We start from the raw sequence: 18,851 nt of genomic DNA on the forward strand, positions 1-18,851 counted from the left end.
AAGTATCCTTGTATCACAAATATGTTCAGATTTCATTTTAATATAGCAAACTCATAACACCCTTTACACTGATACCATCTTTGGGAATTCTATTGTGTTCACTTTGATCCATGACGTCCTGTCACTTTTTTCCTACTCCTGAAGTCCTTTCCTCCTTCCTGTTGTGTCATTCTTTCCTAATTTTTAAATTAATCTATTTATTTGAAAGTCAGAGTTACCATGAGAGAGGGAGAGACAGAGAGAGAGATCTCCCATCTGCTGGTTCATTCCCCCAAATGGCTGCAACAGCCAGGGTTGGGTCAGACCAAAGCCAGGAGCCAGGAGCTTCTTCTCTGGTCTCTCACCAGTGGGTGTAGGGGCTGAAACACTTGGACCATCTCCCATTCTCCACTACTTTCCCAGGCCATTAGCAAAGAGCTGGATGCAAAGTGGAGCAGCTGGGACTCAAACCAGAACCCCTATGGGATGGTGGCACTGCTGGCAGCAGCTTTACCTGCAACACCCTTATTTATTTATTTATTTATTTGACAGTCAGAGTTACACATAGAGAGAAGGAGAGGCAGAGAGATAGAGCGATCTTCCATCTGCTGGTTCACTCCCCAGTTGGCTGCAATGGCTGGAGCTGCACCAATCCGAAGCCAGGAGCCAGGAGCTTCCTCTGGGTGCAGGGGCCCAAGGACTTGGGCCATCTTCTACTGCTTTTCCAGGCCATAACAGAGAGCTGGATTAGAAATGGAGCAGCTGGGACTTGAAACAGCTCCCATATGGGATGCTGGCACTGCAGACAGCGGCTTTAACCACTACACCACAGCGCAGGCCCCCGGCCCCTCTTTCCAAATCTCTATCCAACCTTGATCTTTACCCTCAACAGAAATACAGCTCATCATCCCTATGACCCTGAGTTCTCCCTATGAGTCCCCTTTGAAAGCTCTGCTCAGGTATTTCCTGCTGGAAATATAAGCCATGATCTGGAAAGATGGCAAGACTGGATGTGGTTAATGGAGCTCAGGGAGAGGAAGACAGAAGAGGAAGGGGCTACGCAGCAACGGCAGGGAGGACCTCAGAGCACCCGGCCATACCTGACAGTGAGCCCAGCTCTGCAGGCAGAAGGGGCTGTGCACAGCCCTTCACAGAGTTCAGCATGGGGCACAACCAGGAACATCTGTCAGATTATCTGTTATGAACGGGGAAAAGTTGCACGTTGGCCAAATCACTCATTTTGTGCATGTGTGAGGACCATCCAAAGGGAGGGGATGCAGTCAGTAGACTTGGCAAACACTAGAAAACAAGGAGTGAGTCACGTCTGACATAGCCTGACGTGTGGGAAGGCAGACCTCGTCTACACTTGCTTTAAGTGGTTCTGAATCCTCGTTATTCCACTTGTGGCCTGTCTCCCCTGACAGCTGGGGCTGCTGTTTTCATTTGGAAATTCAACTGTTCCTCCACCACAACGTTTTAGGCATGTTCTGAAGCGTGACTCATGGTACTCTGCAGAGGCCAAACCACTTCCGTACTCAATGCAATTGGTGTGTGCTTCCTGACCCACTGAATGTTCTCCAACCAAGATGCAAGTTCAGGACCACGGCAATCTGAGAAGGTGGGAATTCCAGCCAAGACATTTGGCAGAAAACTAGAGACCACATGAGAGGCCCCAGGCACCAAGAGGAGGAGATCAGAAACCTAACTGCCAAAGTTTTACTTCACCTAAAGGAGCCCATTGTTCAGACAGCACCATTCCTTCCATTAGCAAGCATGACTAAAATGTTCCCAACTCCTGGTTTGCTATATGGCTGGGCCCTCAGGGTGAGAAAGGGGATAAACAAGCTCTGCAAGCAGCCTGAGGAATACTTACCTTTAGGATCCAGGTGCTGCTGGAAGATTGAGGAAAGCAACGCTCTCATCAATCTATTCGTTCATGTCACGCAAGTACACACCTTGCACACTTGGGCACTAAGTCATTGCGATTTTATTAATTCTTTTTTTCACAAAATGCAAAGTTTTGTACCACACAGTGTGTTCTGGCACAAGAAACTTTCAGTTTTCATGGGGGGGGGGGGGGGGGCGGGGTATGGATTGATAGGATGCTTATATTTTAAAAATTAATACTAAATTATCATGACAAAATATGCCGACCTGGTATGACATGTGGATTATTGCTGAGAATTGGCATATGCTTTAAAACGTCACACAAAGTATTCAAACATTTGAAAATGTTAATGAAAATGCCTCAAGACATTCATTATCCTTCCAAATAAAACATAAGAAACCAAAATAAATACTAAACAGCTACAAAATTACTGATAAGTTTCAGTAACACTGATTTATAAATGATATAGTCTTCCACTATGTAAATAAAAGTTGTGCTGACTTAAAGAAATAAATTAGAAGGTATGTTCTCAAAAAGTTAAGTGTACTTTGAAAAACTTCCAAAATTCTTTATGACAATTGTTATATACCCTCAGAAAAAAAGCTGTATATATCACTATAACTATCACATTTACTACAGGTTTCAAGTAGATTTTTCAAATAAAATCTATGTTTAATATCATTATTGCACATTTTAATTCCAAGAAACTTATAACTTATCCTACTTACAAGCCAATATTAGCTACACAAAAAATTTCTTAGGAAAAATTAGACATAATGATACTAGAAACAAACCAAGTAAGAAACAGAAAATATATAGTACTTTTTATTTATATCTATATGTTCAGGCCTCATTAACTAAAGAGTAGTAAGTAACCATAACGTACACTTCATTACAGAAAGAAAATATGCAGATGATGTTTAACGAGTTTTCAGCCAGAGGTATTGTATTTGTAAGTCTTTCGAGATTTAGAAATATTTCTCATTGTTTTTGGTCTTGGGTACAGAATCTGCTCTTAAAACCGGCTGCTGCTTAAAGTCAAGTGCAAACATTTTCAAAGCAAACAAGCCAGCCTTCAGCAGCTGCCTTCAACTCTTCATTGCTATCCAAAATATCTTCCAAAAAAGGTGTTCTTTATCATCAAAGTGAGTAGAGGTTGTTTGAAGTCTGGGCTAGAAAAGTGGAGGGTCAAGTCTTTGGATGTTGTACTTTGGAAAACACCAAGTAATCCATTTGCTGGTAAGCTGGTTTCCAAAGTGTCACCATAATCAAGTTTGCTCTATTATAAAGATCAGGACTCTCAAATAACTCTGCCACAAGCCAGCACCCCAGAGTTCCTCTCCACGGTCAAGGTGTCCAAGGACGTTTACATAATGTAGATGCCTACAATAAATTCTCAGCTGAAACACATTACAAAGCTCTTATTGCTAAACCAGTTTAAGAAAAAGAGGTTACAGATGTTTCTTAATAAAATCATAATTAGCTTTGCTTCATGCTGTGCAAGGGCATTATTAAATGGCTTCCTGAATGGCTTCCTGTAGCCTCTTAATAAATTATGGTCTCGTCTCTACATAAATTTACTACATTGCTTTTTTTCCAATGGGAGAACCTGTTTGTAAACTTCAACTTTGCACTAGAGATGAGAAAACTTACAGATGCATGGGAGGTCTCAAAAGCTGTCACAAAAGAAAAGTTTTGCCAAAAGTGAGGGGGGCGGAGCTGATGAAGCCTCTGCGGTATCAGGGGATAGATGGAAGGGCTGGAAGGATTCAGAAAGAAGATTTCGAGATCGAGGGAGGACAATCATGGCTTTGAAGGGGAAAGCAGTCTCCGTGTCTTCTCCAACTCCAGGTTCTGCGGGCTTTTCTGGCGCCTACACCCCTCACATGTGTTTTGCATCAGAATTCACTTGCGTTAGCCAAGTGTGCCTGCTGTCAGCCAGCTGTGGTTATGCTGGGGCGGTGCGTGCACACTGGAGCTCTGAGGACAGGAGTCTCACTGCTGAGCTGGCCTGGAGCTGCTGAGAAACACAGGGCCACTCTTCTGATAAAATTACACGAGTTTGTTTCTTAGGGAATCCAAAACACATAGAAACTCATAAACTGTTATGAAGTATGCTTGAGGATATGTCAAGGAATATATGGATTATGGCAATTTCATCCAACAGACTAAACCCCTGAAAGCCAATTCAAATGCAACCTAGAAACAGAAATTTGTTCAAATATTTATTTTAATTGCATCTTTTGAAACATGTCTACTGAAAGACGCAACAGAAGAAACATGTACGACAGTATCTTCCCCTGCACTTCTCCAAATGCATAACACATGACGCCACCAACAGTACAGCCAGTTCTTCACACCAGGGAATCTTCCTCCAGATGCCCTGCGCACCTCAGAGAAAATCTACAATTTAATAACTGACACATGAGCACACATGTCAGCCAAACAGATCACTGAACTTAAGAGAATTTGATTCAAACACCTATACACTAGGCGGCTTCTAAAACTAGAACTGTAAGACTGTACTGGGCCATCTATGATAGATATGAGTCCTTCAGGGATGATAACATCTCGTAACATAGAGCTCATCCATGAAATAACAAAATTAAACAGTAGGAATAAAAACTTAATTCCAACTTACTATAAGGTATCGAAACAAAGTAGGCAGGCATTAATTTCTTTGTACTCACATATAACCTCTTTTTGAGTTTTAAGTGAATGAAAACCATCCTATAAGAGATTCCCTACTCAAGAATGCAAACTCTATAAGCTCAAGCCCATAATTTTTAAATTCTCCCAAAATATTTAAAGCAGGATCTGTGATCTTGCATGCCTGGTTTTCATTCAATTTTTAAATTTCCCAAGAAATTTTATTTTTCTAGAATACTACACATTCAAAGAACATTTTTATAATTACAGGTTGTCACTAATCTTTTGTACAAAAATAGAATTGCTTAAAAATTTATATCAATTTGCTTTTGTTTTCTATAAATATTTTGATAGATCTAAGTATCAGAATGCCTAATAGAATCATTTAAATATCCATGTAGTCAAAATACTTAATCTCGAAAATGTCTAGCAAAAAGTTTGTCATTTAATAAATGAAAAATGCATCATTTAACAATGATATGTCATGTGTTCATTTGTATTTTAGTTAGGAGGAGACAATCACAGACACCAAAGCGTCGCTCCTTCAGAGATCTGACTTCAAGAAGCATGGCAGGTCACGCTGGCGTTTGCATTTCATGTCTGTTGTATAAGGAAGTACACAGAACCTACTTTTGGATACAAATCTGGATGTTGCATTAACTGTCATGTAGCCAACATAAAGATTGCTGAGTTAGGGAATAACAAACCTTAGCTCAAAACTCTGATGTTCTAAATATACTTGATAATGAGCAGTTATGCCAATGAAAGGTAATGTCAATAAAAGTCAAACTGAAGTTTGAAACATGAAACAGCAACTTCTGGAACTGCTATATGAAGACACTATTATCACAGCTGTATATTTTCATAACATTGATGGTGGGTTTAAAATCTGTGTCCAAAACTATAGAAATATCTGAAGAGTCAAAAATATTTATTTCAAGGTTTATTTCTTTCTAAAGGAGTGAATTTTCAAAATACTTTTATAATATAAATGTTTTCCTTTTTTTATAAATCCACCTTTTTCTTGCAAAAGAGCAAGAACAAGATAAAATAACTTGCTTTCCTCCCCTCTCTAGACAACCAATACGTATTTAAGTACTTCTGATGGAGACAACACTAAATTTAATAACAAATTATCAATGTAACACTATCTGCTTTCAAGACAAATATCTCTACTTTACATTACTTTAATGAAGTCCTTCAAAAATAAATGTACCTAGGGCAAATCAATCAATCTCATTTTACCATTTATTGACTAAGATTTTAATTCCCATCTTTAAATGTTCTAAAACTTAATAGGCTCTATCTGTACTGGACAATCAAATCAAATCCAAAGCCATCCTCATGCATGAGGGCTTCAAGAGACTTGGGGAAAATGTGGAGGATGAAAAAACTATGACTGGATTTCAAAAGTGTTTACACAAAAATGAACATATTTTCATTGGGTTTATGTGAACTTCTGAAGTCCTCTCAGATTTGGCTAGCTTCCCTTCATCACCACAGCACAACCCAACCCTGAACATGAGTCAAACACTCACCTTCAGACTGAGCAACTCAATGGATCAGATCTTTTGGTCTGGGTTCAAGTATTCACCAGTGACCGATTTAAATTTCTTTTCTTCTTAGATAAGAACAATCAATAAGGTCAAGTATTTGAGAAAAATAAATAAAGGTGATAATAACTTAATATATAGTTATCTATTGGATTGCAGGAACTAAAGTAAACACACACACACGCACACACACACACACACACACACCTCAAACCAGAGTTACCATTTACCTTCATATACCGACAATAATTTTGATAAGAATACTTGGATTACCTATTTCTGTTATTCAAAGTACTCAAAAGGCCAAGCAAGATTGGGTGTAAACTCTGAGTAAAATATGAACACTGATTTTTCTTTTTTGTAGTTTGGTCTCACCAAGAGGCATAGGAGCATGATGAATACGTACTTCATAAGACTCTGATACTGATGATGTTAGATCTGAACATAAGAGAGATTTTGCAAATCAAAATACTTCTCATAGAAAGAGTGCAAGGGAAGCGTATAAGGACAGCAGTGTTAAAGCTTTTTTCTTAATGATTCCTCCTGTTAGCCTACATCATCATCTAACAGCATGCGTTTTTAGAGGAAGAAATCCATCTTTTAAGGAGGTCCATGGATGGCTTAAGCCTTACAAAAGAAAAAAAATGCAATAATTTCTTAAGAAGCTAAAAACATAAATAAGAAAATGACATCTGAAAAATCTTGAACACAGAAAGTTTTTTCCATGACTAAACTAATGAAATATTCCCAAGTAAAATACTTCATGACTAATGGATGATTGCATATCTGAAATGAAAAAAAAAAATGTATCACTTGAAATAGCCTAGGAAAAGGACATGTCAACAATTTAAAAATTAACCCCTCTATAGGTGTTGACAGCCAGAGTAAGAAAAGACTGCAGTAAGCAAATGTTAACAACTATTTGTAGATTTAAAAGAAATTCTCATTCTTTCAGGAAAACTGGTGACACACACCAAGTACACCAAGTTATCTTTCCACAGAGAAAAATACCAATATGGGTTAAGAGATTTCTGAAAAGCTTCACCACTATATAATTTTTATTTAAACCTTTAAGGTTTTATCCATGCTAATACAGGAGAAAAGAAAAAAAAATTACCTTGGAATGAAAACTAAATGTTAGTTTCTCTTTTCTAAAGGTAAAAAAGAAAAAAGACACTGAAACCCTGAATAACACTTATATTAATAAAGAAGCATTAAGAACATGCCAAGAATTCATCCTATCAGCAGAGATAAGGCTGGGCAGTAATAAGAACTGCTTATCTAAACAAAGGTGCCCGAGAAAGCACACCTTTAGTCGAGTTTTCCATTCTGAAGATTATTTCTGGCTTTCTCTTGTCTGATAAGAGAGATGACTTTGATGCAGCCTTTTGAAATTTTGATCATCCACATGACATTCATCACATCCAAAACAAGACAAGTAGAGATCCAAGTGAACTGTATTAATGCTCCAAGTCTTTCGTAGGGTTCTGTTCCATACACGGAATACATGAAGCCATACATAGGTGGTATCGTGGCAATGCGTACGAAGAAGAACACCAGAGTCATGAGTATTCCATTGATGACGTTAGCTTTGGAAAACTTAGGATACTTCAGGACCTCAAAGAACCACCTGAAAAAGAGCGAAAGAAACATCATGTTCACTCTGCATGCCTGAGGATTAAACATTTTCATCTTGGTTCGGTTTTGTTTTGTTTTTGACAGGTAGAGTTATAGATAGTGAGAGAGACAGAGAGAAAGGTCTTCCTTCCACTGGTTCACTCTCCAAATGGCCGCTATGACTGGAGCTACGCCAATCCGAAGCCAGGAGCCAGGTGCTTCCTCCTGGTCTCCCAAGCGGGTCCACTGCCCTCCTGGGCCACAGCAGAGAGCTGGACTGGAAGAAGGGCAACCGGGACTAGAACCCAGCACCCATATGGGATGCCAGCGCTGCAGGTGGAGGATTAACCAAGTGAGCCACAGCGCCGGCCTTGTCTGTTTTTAAAACCTGATAAAATGACCTAAATGAAAGATCTCTGAGTGAGATCCCAGTGGAATGAACAGGCCATCAAAGAAGGAGGTACCTTTCTCTGAAGGGAGGAGAGAACTTCTACTTTGAATATGACCTTGCCTAAATAAGATTGGAGTTGGTGAACTCAAGAGGCTTCCATAACCTTGGCAGCTCATGACAAGAGCCTCGGGTGATTACTGACATCATAAATAAGAGTGTCAAATGTTAAATCAACAATGGGAGTCACTGTGCACCTGCTCCCCATGTAGGACCTCTGCCCTTAATGTGTTGTACTATGCGAATTAATGGTAAAACTACCACTCAAACAGTACTCTATACTTTGTGTGTCTTTGTGGGTGCAAACTGTTGAAATCTTTACTTAGTATATACTAAGTTGATCATCTGTATATAAAGATAATTGAAAATGAATCTTGATGAAGAATGGGATGGGAGGCCAGCGCAGCGGCTCACTAGGCTAATCCTCCACCTGTGGCACTGGCACTCTGGATTCTAGTCCCAGTTGGGGCGCCAGATTCTGTCTCGGTTGCTCCTCTTCCAGTCCAGCTCTCTGCTGTGGCCTGGGACGGCAGTGGAGGATGGCCTAAATGCTTGGGCCCTACACCCGTGTGGGAGACCAGGAGGAAGCACCTGACCCTGGCTTCGGATCGGCACAGCGTGCCGGCCATGGTGGCCATTTGGAGAGTGAACCACTGGAAGGAAGACCTTTCTCTCTGTCTCTCTCTCACTGTCTAACTCTGCCTGTCAAAAAAAAAAAAAAAAAAGAATGGGATGGGATGGGAGAGGGAGTGGGAGATGGGATGGTTGCGGGTGGGAGGGAGGTTATGGGGGGGGGGAAGCTGCTATAATTTAAAAGTTGTACTTTGGAAATTTATATTTATTAAATAAAAGTTGAAAAAAAAAAACCTGGTAAACATTCTCGGGATTTACAGTGAGAGGCAAAGGGCCTAGAACAGTCAACACAATAATGAAAAAAAGTTTGGGGAGCTCACACTTCCCATCTCCAGAGCTTACTATGAAGCTACAGAAATCAAGACAGCATGATTTTGGTGAAAAATAGACAAGTCAGTGGAATGGAACAGAAGGCTCAGAAATAGACCTACACAATATATTCAACTGATTTTTGACAAAGGCAAAAAGGTAGCACAATGGAGAAAGAATATTTTTTCAACAAACTGTGTATCGTATGCGGAAAAATTAAAATGAGATAGTGCTATACACCTATGAAATGGTTGGAACCCAAAACACTGACAATGACAATTACTGACAAGGATGTGGAGTAACGGGAACACTCATTCATTGCCAGGGGGAATTAAAAACTGGCACAAGCACATAAGGAGATATTTTAGCAGCTATAAAGCTAAACATATTCATATAAAAAATCCAGCAACTATATTCCTAGGTATTTCCTCAAATGGTTTTAGAACTAATAACCATATATTGTTTTTGGGAAGCACAAGTAAGGTGCAGCCAACACACCTGGAAAGAGATGGGATTTATTAATGAAAATGTTCCATGGGTTGAGTCTTGAATAATGAGTAAGACAACAGGAGGCCTTGCCAGCAAATGGACAAGCTGGCATGAGATGAGAGTTTAAGGAACAGTGTGGCAGAAGGAGATAAGATAGTTCTCCGTGGAGAGTTTTCTGTGTCACACTGAAGAGATCATGTTTTATCCTGTAAGCAGCAGGAGGCACCGAGCATTCAACCTGCACATTACCTTCATTGTGGGAGACAGTAGACAGAAGAGAGAAGAAAGGGGAACAGGGCTGCAGGCAGATGGTTCAGAGCAGGATCAGTAAACATTTCCATAAAAAGCCAGGTAGTGAATATAACGCAGCAGCCTTTGGAAGTCATATGTTCTCTGTCACGGTGACCAGTGAGTGCAGTTATGGTAAACAAAAGAACATGGCCGTGCTCCAATAAAACTTTATTTACAAAAACAGGCAGCAGGTTCGGCTCACAAAGTTATGGTTTGCCACCCTGCTCTACGTAGCATGGTCCAAAGAACTCTCTGCAACAATGAAAATGCTCTATAAGCATGTTACCCAATTCAGTACCACTACTAGTCACATGGGGCTATGAAGTATTTGAAATGTTTTGTTTTTAAAATTTTATTTAAGCAATTTCAAAGTAAACAGGCATACAGCTTAAGCATCCCTAACCTGAAAATACAAAATGCTCCAAAATCCAACACTTTTTGAACAATGACATTTTGCCACAAGTGTTAAATTCCACAACTAACCTCAGATGATGGGTCCCAGTCAAAATCAGGCCCCTAAAAATATTATATAAAATTATCTTCAGGCTGTGTATATAAGATGTATGTAAAACAAAACTTAGACTTGGGTTCTCCATTCCCAAGGTATCTCATTACATGTAAATGTTCCAAAATCTGAAACACCTCTTGTCCTAAGTGTTTGAGATAAGGACTACTCAACCTGTATGTGTCTTGTGGTTACTCTACTGGACAGTGCAGAGCTACAGGCAAGAGATGATCAACTAGGGCACTGACAGTGGAGGAGAAGAGGTGGCAAAAGGTAAGAAAGATAGAAAGTGATATAGTAGGAACTGGTGTAGACCAAATGTAGGTGAGTGAGGAACACTCAGTGATGACTCCCATGTGTCTATGCACTGCCAGGTGGGAGCAGACAGCTGGGTAATTTGGTGCATGAAAGAATGCAGAGGGAAATGTGTTGCATTACAGGTTGAATTTGGTAATCCACCTGAAAGGAAAAAACACTATAATATGAAGAAGCAAATAATTTAATAATTAAATGTAATTTAATGTTTAAAATATGTTTTTATATATAGGAACTACAATACAAGGATATTAAGTAACCTGTTCAAGTTCATAGCAAATAAGAAGTGATGTTGAATCTCAACATCATTCCAAGATGCATACACAGTTCATTACACCAAGGTGAGTAAATAGGAAATAGCTAAAGCCTTGAGAGGGAAGAACTCCCCCAGGGAGAAGCAAAAATGGCAGATGAAAAGTCCCTAATTATAATGGATTAAATAGCAAAAAAAGATATATGCTTAGGGAATAATGACAAAGAAAAGTCTGTGGCACATTCAGTACCAATGCAAACTTTTTTCAATTTTTTTTTTAAAGATTTATTGATGTATTTGAAAGGCAGAGTTTACAGAAAGAAAGAGAGAGAGAGAGAGAAAAAGAGAGAACCTTCCATCTTCTGGTTCATTCCCTAAATGGCTGCAATGGCTGGAGCTGGGCCAGTCTCTGGTCTGAAGGCAGGAACCAAGAGCTTCCTTCTGGTCTCCCACGTGGATGCAGGGGCCCAAGGACGTGGGCCATCTAATACTGCTTTCTCCAGGAAAAACTTGAACCAGTGCCCATATGGGATGCCAGTGTCACAGGTGGCAGCTTTACCTGCTAAGCCACAATACTGGCACCTCAAATATTTTTGATCTGCAGTTGCTTGAATCTACAGATGCAGAACCCAGGGATACAGAGGCCAACTGGACATTTCAGCACTAAAGCCTTGCCTGGCTCTTGGATTTTGACCTAGACTTGAAGGTGGGTAAAATGTTCAAACAGGGTTGGGCAATGCAAACTATGAATAAAGGAAGAAAAGTGAGAACCACTCACAGGTACATGAGCCAAAAGGACACAAAATGGATTCTAATGATTCAAAAGATGTAAGGCTGGAGACGCGAAGCATATCACAGAGACCTTCAAAAGCCAGAGAGAAAGTGTAAACAAGAAGACTAAGAAAACAAGGCACTCAGGTAGAATGTAAGAAAAATAGGGCCTGAAGAACATAGATGCAAAAATCCTCAATAAAATTCTGGCCAATAGAATGCAACAACACATCAGAAAGATCATCCACCCAGACCAAGTGGGATTTATCCCTGGTACGCAGGGATGGTTCAATGTTCGCAAATCAATCAATGTGATACACCACATTAACAAACTGATAAGAAAAACCATATGATTATCTCAGTAGATGCAGAGAAAGCGTTTGATAAAATACAACACCCTTTCATGATGAACACTCTAAGCAAATTGGGTATAGAAGGAACATTCCTCAATACAATCAAAGCAATTTATGAAAAACCCACGGCCAGCATCCTATTGAATGGGGAAAAGTTGGAAGCATTTCCACTGAGATCTGGTACCAGACAGGAATGCCCACTCTCACCACTGGAAGTTTTAGCCAGAGCCATTAGGCAAGAAAAAGAAATTAAAGGGATACAAATTGGGAAGGAAGAACTCAAACTATCCCTCTTTGTAGATGATATGATTCTTTATTTAGGGGATCCAAAGAACTCTACTAAGAGACTATTGGAACTCATAGAAGAGTTTGGCAAATTAGCAGGATATAAAATCAATGCACAAAAATCAACAGCCTTTGTATACACAGGCAATGCCTTGGCTGAGGAAGAACTTCTAAGATCAATCCCATTCACAATAGCTACAAAAACAATCAAATACCTTGGAATAAACTTAACCAAGGACGTTAAAGATCTCTATGATGAGAGTTACAAAGTATTAAAGAAAGAAATAGAAGAGGATACCAAAAAATGGAAACATCTTCCATGTTCATGGATTGGAAGAATCAATATCATCAAAATGTCCATTCTCCCAAAAGCAATTTATAGATTCAATGCAATACCAATCAAGATACCGAAGACCTTCTTCTCAGATCTGGAAAAAATGATGCTGAAATTCATATGGAGGCACAGGAGACCTTGAATAACTAAAGCAATCTTGTACAACAAAAACAAAGCTGGAGGCATCACAATACCAGATTTCAAGACATACTATAGGGCAGTTATAATCAAAACAGCATGGTACTGGTACAGAAACAGATGGATAGACCAATGGAACAGAATAGACACACCAGAAATCAATCCAAACATCTACAGCCAGCTTCTATTTGATCAAGGATCTAAAACCAATTCCTGGAGCAAGGACAGTCTATTCAACAAATAGTGCTGGAAAAACTGGATTTCCACATGCAGAAGCATGAGGCAAGACCCTTACCTTACACCTTACTCAAAAATCCACTCAACATGAATTAAAGATCTAAACCTATGACCCAACACCATCAAATTATTAGAGAACACTGGAGAAACCCTGCAAGATATAGGCACAAGCAAAGATTACTTGGAAAAGACCCCAGAGGCACAGGCAGTCAAAGCCAGAATTAACACTTGGGATTACATCAAATTGAGAAGTTTCTGTACTTCAAAAGAAACAGTCAAGAAAGTGAAAAGGCAACCAACAGAATGGGAAAAAATATTTGCAAATTATGGAACTGATAAATGATTAATAACCAGAACCTACAAAGAGATCAAGAAATTCCACAACAACAAAACAAACAACCCACTTAAGACATGGGCCAAGGGCTTAAATAGACATTTTTCAAAAGAGGAAATCCAAATGGCCAACAGACACATAAAAAAATGTTCAGGATCACTAGCAATCAGGGAAATGCAAATCAAAACCACAACGAGGTTTCACCTCACCCCGGTTAGAATGACTTACATACAGAAATCTACCAACAATAGATGCTGGAGAGGATGTGGGGAAAAGGGATACTAACCCACTGTTGGTGGGAATGCAAACTGGTAAAGCCACTATGGAAGTCAGCTTGGAGATTCCTCAGAAACCTGAATATAACCCTACCATACAACCCAGCCATCCCACTCTTTGGAATTTGCCCAAAGGAAATTAAATTGGCAAATAAAAGAGCTGTCTGCACCTTAATGTTTACAATTCACAATAGCTGAGACATGGAGTCAACCTAAATGCCCATCGACAGAAGAATGGATAAAGAAATTTTGGGACATGTACTCTATAGAATACTATACAGCAGTAAAAAACAATGAAATCCGGTCATTTGCAACAAAATGGAGGAATCTAGAAAACATCATGCTAAAATAAGTCAGTCCCAAAGGGACAAATATCACATGTTCTCCCTGATCAGTGACAACTAACTGAGCACCTAAAAGGAAACCTGTTGAAGTGAAATGGACACCATGAGAAACAATGACTTGATCAGCCCTTGTCCTGACTGTCGAGGAACAACTTACTACTTTATTCCTAGCTCTAGCCCCTGACTCCAGCTCCCTCCTAATTCTTATCCTGTGAGGTAATGGTTCAAATAGTTGGGTCCTTGTCATCCACATGGACAACCCAGCTACCCCGCTTCAGCCTGACCCCAGGCACTGCAGGCATTTGGGAAGTGAACAAGCAGATGCGAGCTGTCTCTATTTGTCTGCCTCTCAAATAAATAAATAAATAATAAATAAATAATTTCTTAAACTTTCTAAAATATATTTTTCCAGAAGCTATTGGAAGTACCCTACATATCCAAAAGAATTCAAACCAGAATCTTTAACAGATAATTTGCAGACCCAGGTTCACTGCAGCATGATTCACAATAGCTAAGAGGTACGAGCAATCAAAATGTTGAAGACATTACGCTATGTGAAATAAGTGAGTCCCCAGAAGTCAGATACTGTATGATTCCATTCATATGAAGTATCTAAAATATTCAAAATCCTAAAATCAGAAAATGGAAAAGTGACTGTTGAGGTTTGGGGGAGGGGAAGTTAGTATTTAATGGATATAAGAGTTTCAGTTTTGCAAGATGACATGATTCTAGAGATCTAAGGCACAACGATGAGAGCACACTTAACACTACTGAACTATATTCTTAAAAATGCTTAAGATGGTTTAAAAATTCCCCCAGTGTTGGCAATCAATATTATGTAGTTTTAGTTTAGTTACTTATATACTGTGTACTTGAAATAAAAGTAGTCTGTTAAATTTAAAAAAATAGAAATAACATGATGCTTTCTCTAAATGAGGAAGACTAAGATAATGTCGATATCACGATTCGGGGACAGGAGATAGTGTCAGGAATACAAACTGGACCCAGCATGAAAGAGAGTAGTGTGTGTTCTTTTCCAAGAAGCCTCCAGAATTCTGAGATTCAGTGCACATTCGGAAGATGAAAGAATGCCCTGACACCAGGTGTCACACAGCATCTCCTGCGGCAGCGAGAGCCGGGCTGGGAGCTGGCACTGTCAAGGCCCAGCCTGGGACCTGGGGTAAGTTAGTCTGCCCTTTCCAAGGCTCCCTTTCCTTGAACTGTGTCATGGTGACAGAAGCTTCCCCAAACTGAAACTAAACGGCACAACTTAAAAATCACCAATGATGTCAGTCACCTACCGCTGATTCACAAAAGGGCTGGAAAGCTCCGCGAGCAGGCGAAAATTCCCAACGTAGGCCAGCACTCCGTCTCTCTGGATGGTCAACACAGAACAGCAGCATGTCAGGACAGCGTTCTCCCAGGTCCCAAGTTCTGAAGGAACACTGCATAGCTTCTCGGCATAACGTGACAATCAATACCAAACACACCAACAGACTTTCTACCTTTTCCTGCCCAGTTTCTTAGGAGATTCTCTTCTTTGTGAGAATTTAGAAATGTCCTTATAATTCCACTATATTGAAAAGATAGTATATTGTACATTTACGCTCATTTATACAGCTATTGTTTACTTAGGAAAACAGATTTCAAGCAGTTCTCTCACCCTGAACTAATGAATTCTGTAAATAACCATTAGTAATGGCATTGTCAAATTACGGTAGGAAAAAAAATCACAAAGTTGTATGAACTTCACAGGTTGAGGGGTTTTACTGCAACTAAACACCTACTAGGAACTCATTTGTATAACCATTATTAAGCAGAAGCACCTTAAAAATCTGAAATGTATACTTATCCTACTAACTGTATTTTCCTATAAACCAGTGAGCAAGTGCATATTTGCCAAATAAAATGACAAACTCCAAACCTTGTCTAAAATAAATCTGTCAAACTGAAGATCCTAGAACAAAAACACCTTTAGGACCTTTCTAAATTTAGATACAGTTTCCAGTACATTCTACCCATGTCATGATATGAAAAGTGTAGCAAAATCAATAAATAAACAGAAAACCAAAAATACAAGGGTTCTACAAAAAATTTGTGGAAAAGTGGAATTAAATGGTAAGTTTATTTTGGTGCAAGAAAATCTTGAAATCCATGCAGGGTTTTTTTTCATAACAGACATTTTCCATAAACTGTTGGAAGACCCATGATATCCATGAATTTCAAAATCTTTATACCAAAATAAAGATCCTTTAATGCCATTTTCCATAAAACTTTTGAAGTACCCTTTTAAATAGTCCAAGAATTTTTTTTAATGTTTATTTACTTTTTTATTTGAAAGGCACGGCAACAGAGAGAAGAGGGAGGGATCTTCCATCTACCAGCTCAATCCCAAATGCTGGAAACAGGCAGGGCAGGGCCAGGGTGAAGGCTAGAATCCCATCTAGGTCTCCTACGCGGGTGGCATGGCCCCAAGCACTTGAGGCATCATCTGGTGCCTCCCAGGGGATGTATCAGCAGAAATCTGGATAATAAGCAAATATCCTGCCCTGGAATAAGCACTCCAATGTGAGATACGGGCATTGCAAAGAGCAGCTTCTCCTACTGGTTCACAACACCCAACCTCTCCTCAGCCGAGAATTTTAATATATTTTCAAAATTCCTACTAGGTAAATGGAGTCACTCCAATGCATCTAAATTATATCAGAATTAAGACAACATGCCAAAGAAAAGCACATACTCATCCCTGAGACATTAGATATATGCCAAACTTCAGAAACTATTTTTCTTCTGGTTATGTACCATGCTGCTTTTCAAGTGAGAATAATATGATTTTCAGACTTATTCATGTAAATTATTTCACGGATTTAGAATTCAGAACTGGATTATAAAAATCAGCTTTTCCAAGGCCAACCTAAAACTTTGTAAATCTCAAATTCATTGTCCTTAGTGATACTAGAACGTGTGATGAGGAAGAAGGGGGGGAGTGATGGCCTAAAAGACAAAAGCGGCAAGCACAGTGAGTACGGTGTGCACAGGAGGGCTGCCAGCACCTTACACAGCCAGGCCGATCCCAAGTATGAGAAATGCATGCACCAGATTTTACTACTTCAACACAGGAATGTGAATAGTCATTTATTGAAATTATGTCATTCTGTACAATTTACTGTTCTTCTACAGTAAATCCTTTTATTTAAACAAAATAATAGAGCTTGTTAACAGTGGCAATTAGTAGAAATTGAGACTTATCAAATGAATAAGAGTTGTACAACAGATAATTGTTTTTATGTTTTTGCTCTTTTATTTTCCTGTCAAGTATTTAAATTAGGTAGGCTATATTATTGCACGTTTTTAAGATAATAAATGGGATACATCTTTAAAAAGAGAATATAACAGGACTAAGTAAGGTTATTGCCTATATTTCATTTTTTTCTATATTTTATTTTTAAAATGACATTTCTACCAAGTAATACAGCAGGATATTTTTACTCTATTTCTTTTTCCATTAATACTTCTCTAAACTGCCTGCAGCTTTTAGAACATCTTTCTTCTAATATAGTGGCAAAGTGACTATGGTCAAACACATAATTTACTTTGGCATGCAGCTCAGCTCTTAATCCCACATTACACTGAATCCTGGTGTGAGTCCAATATAATGACCTCAAGCAAAACACTCCTCCAACAAAGAAGCTTGGGCATATAATATTTAAGATTTTACTTCTAGCAACAGAAGGCTTTTAGAATCATACGAAGTTTCCAGCTCTCCAGTAATGTCTATGAACTTTCTATCTACAGGCTTGTTGGTTAGATCCATTAAAAGGTTATTTGGATATATAAACTGATCATAAAGGTGGCTATTCATGCCTACAATTCCCATAGTTTTTATACTCTCCAAACCAAACTGGATAGATTCCAAATAAGTTTTGGTAAAGAAAGTCCTATTTACTGTGGCTACCTTTCTCTGGTTAGTTCTGAAGCCATCTTATTTTCCAAAAATGAGTAACTGTTTTCATTGGATGAATTTTTGTCACAACAGACACACAGCAAACAACTCAGGTACAGACAGCTCACTGCTATACTCCTCAAAGATCATCAGACAGTTTTGAATAAACAGGACATAGATACTTGCTTTGCTATAATACTCTTTTGTGTTCTCTTCATCAACTTATTTCCAAATTAAATAAGGAAATTCTTTATGTTCCACACTCTAAAAACACCATTTTATAGCACAACAACATTTTTTTTAAAGGGGCCCTGACCCGGGGCCAGTGCTGAGGACAGGATCTGGATCTCAGCCCCCTGTCTTTTTTTTTTTTTTTTTTTTTTTTTTGACAGGCAGTTAGACAGTGAGAGAGAGACAGAGAGAGAAATGCCTTCCTTCCATTGGTTCACCTCCCAAATGGCCGTTACAGCTGGCGCGCTGCGCTGATCCGAAGCCAGGTACTTCCTTCTGGTCTCTCACACGGGTGCAGGGCCCAAGCACTTGGGCCATCCTCCACTGCCTTCCCGGGCTACAGCAGAGAACTGGACTGGAAGAGGAGCAACCAGGACAGAACAGGCGCCCCAACTGGGACTAGAACCCGGAGTGCCGGTGCCGCAGGAGGAGGATTAGCCTAGTGAGCCACAGCGCCGGCCTAGGACAACAACATTTAACATCTTTCCATGGCTAGCAACAAATGACAGCTATCCTGTGGACACATATCTCAGTAGGTCACTTCCTCAATTTCCATAAAGTTAAGAAACCTCATTAAGTGTTTCTGTAGGTTTTTAGGGTAACTGAAAAGTAATCAACAAATTTCATTATGAAAGCCCCAGTATCTATGAGAAGCAAGTACATTACATTCCTTTTTT

At 39.3% G+C, this 18,851-nt stretch overlaps 1 protein-coding gene across 21 annotated transcripts in view; it reads right to left on the minus strand.

Moving 5' to 3' along the window:
* Positions 1-1,948: 1,948 nt before the first annotated feature.
* The window catches only part of TLCD4 (TLC domain containing 4), a 101,357-nt gene continuing 84,454 nt past the window's right edge, over positions 1,949-18,851 (minus strand). For 12 of the 21 annotated variants that reach the window (XM_051856240.2, XM_051856241.2, XM_051856236.2 and 9 more), the window contains 2 exons: positions 15,302-15,453; positions 1,949-7,699 (listed from right to left, as the gene is read on the minus strand). In XM_051856240.2, coding sequence (XP_051712200.2) covers positions 7,381-7,699; positions 15,302-15,453 — 471 coding nt within the window. In that variant the 3' untranslated portion in view covers positions 1,949-7,380. The remainder of the gene's footprint in view (positions 7,700-15,301; positions 15,454-18,851) is intronic. The other 9 variants (XM_070078010.1, XM_070078007.1, XM_070078006.1 and 6 more) reach the window with 5 other exon arrangements.

The sequence above is a fragment of the Oryctolagus cuniculus genome, chromosome 7, assembly GCF_964237555.1.
Source record: "Oryctolagus cuniculus chromosome 7, mOryCun1.1, whole genome shotgun sequence".
Taxonomy (NCBI): Eukaryota; Metazoa; Chordata; class Mammalia; order Lagomorpha; family Leporidae; genus Oryctolagus; species Oryctolagus cuniculus.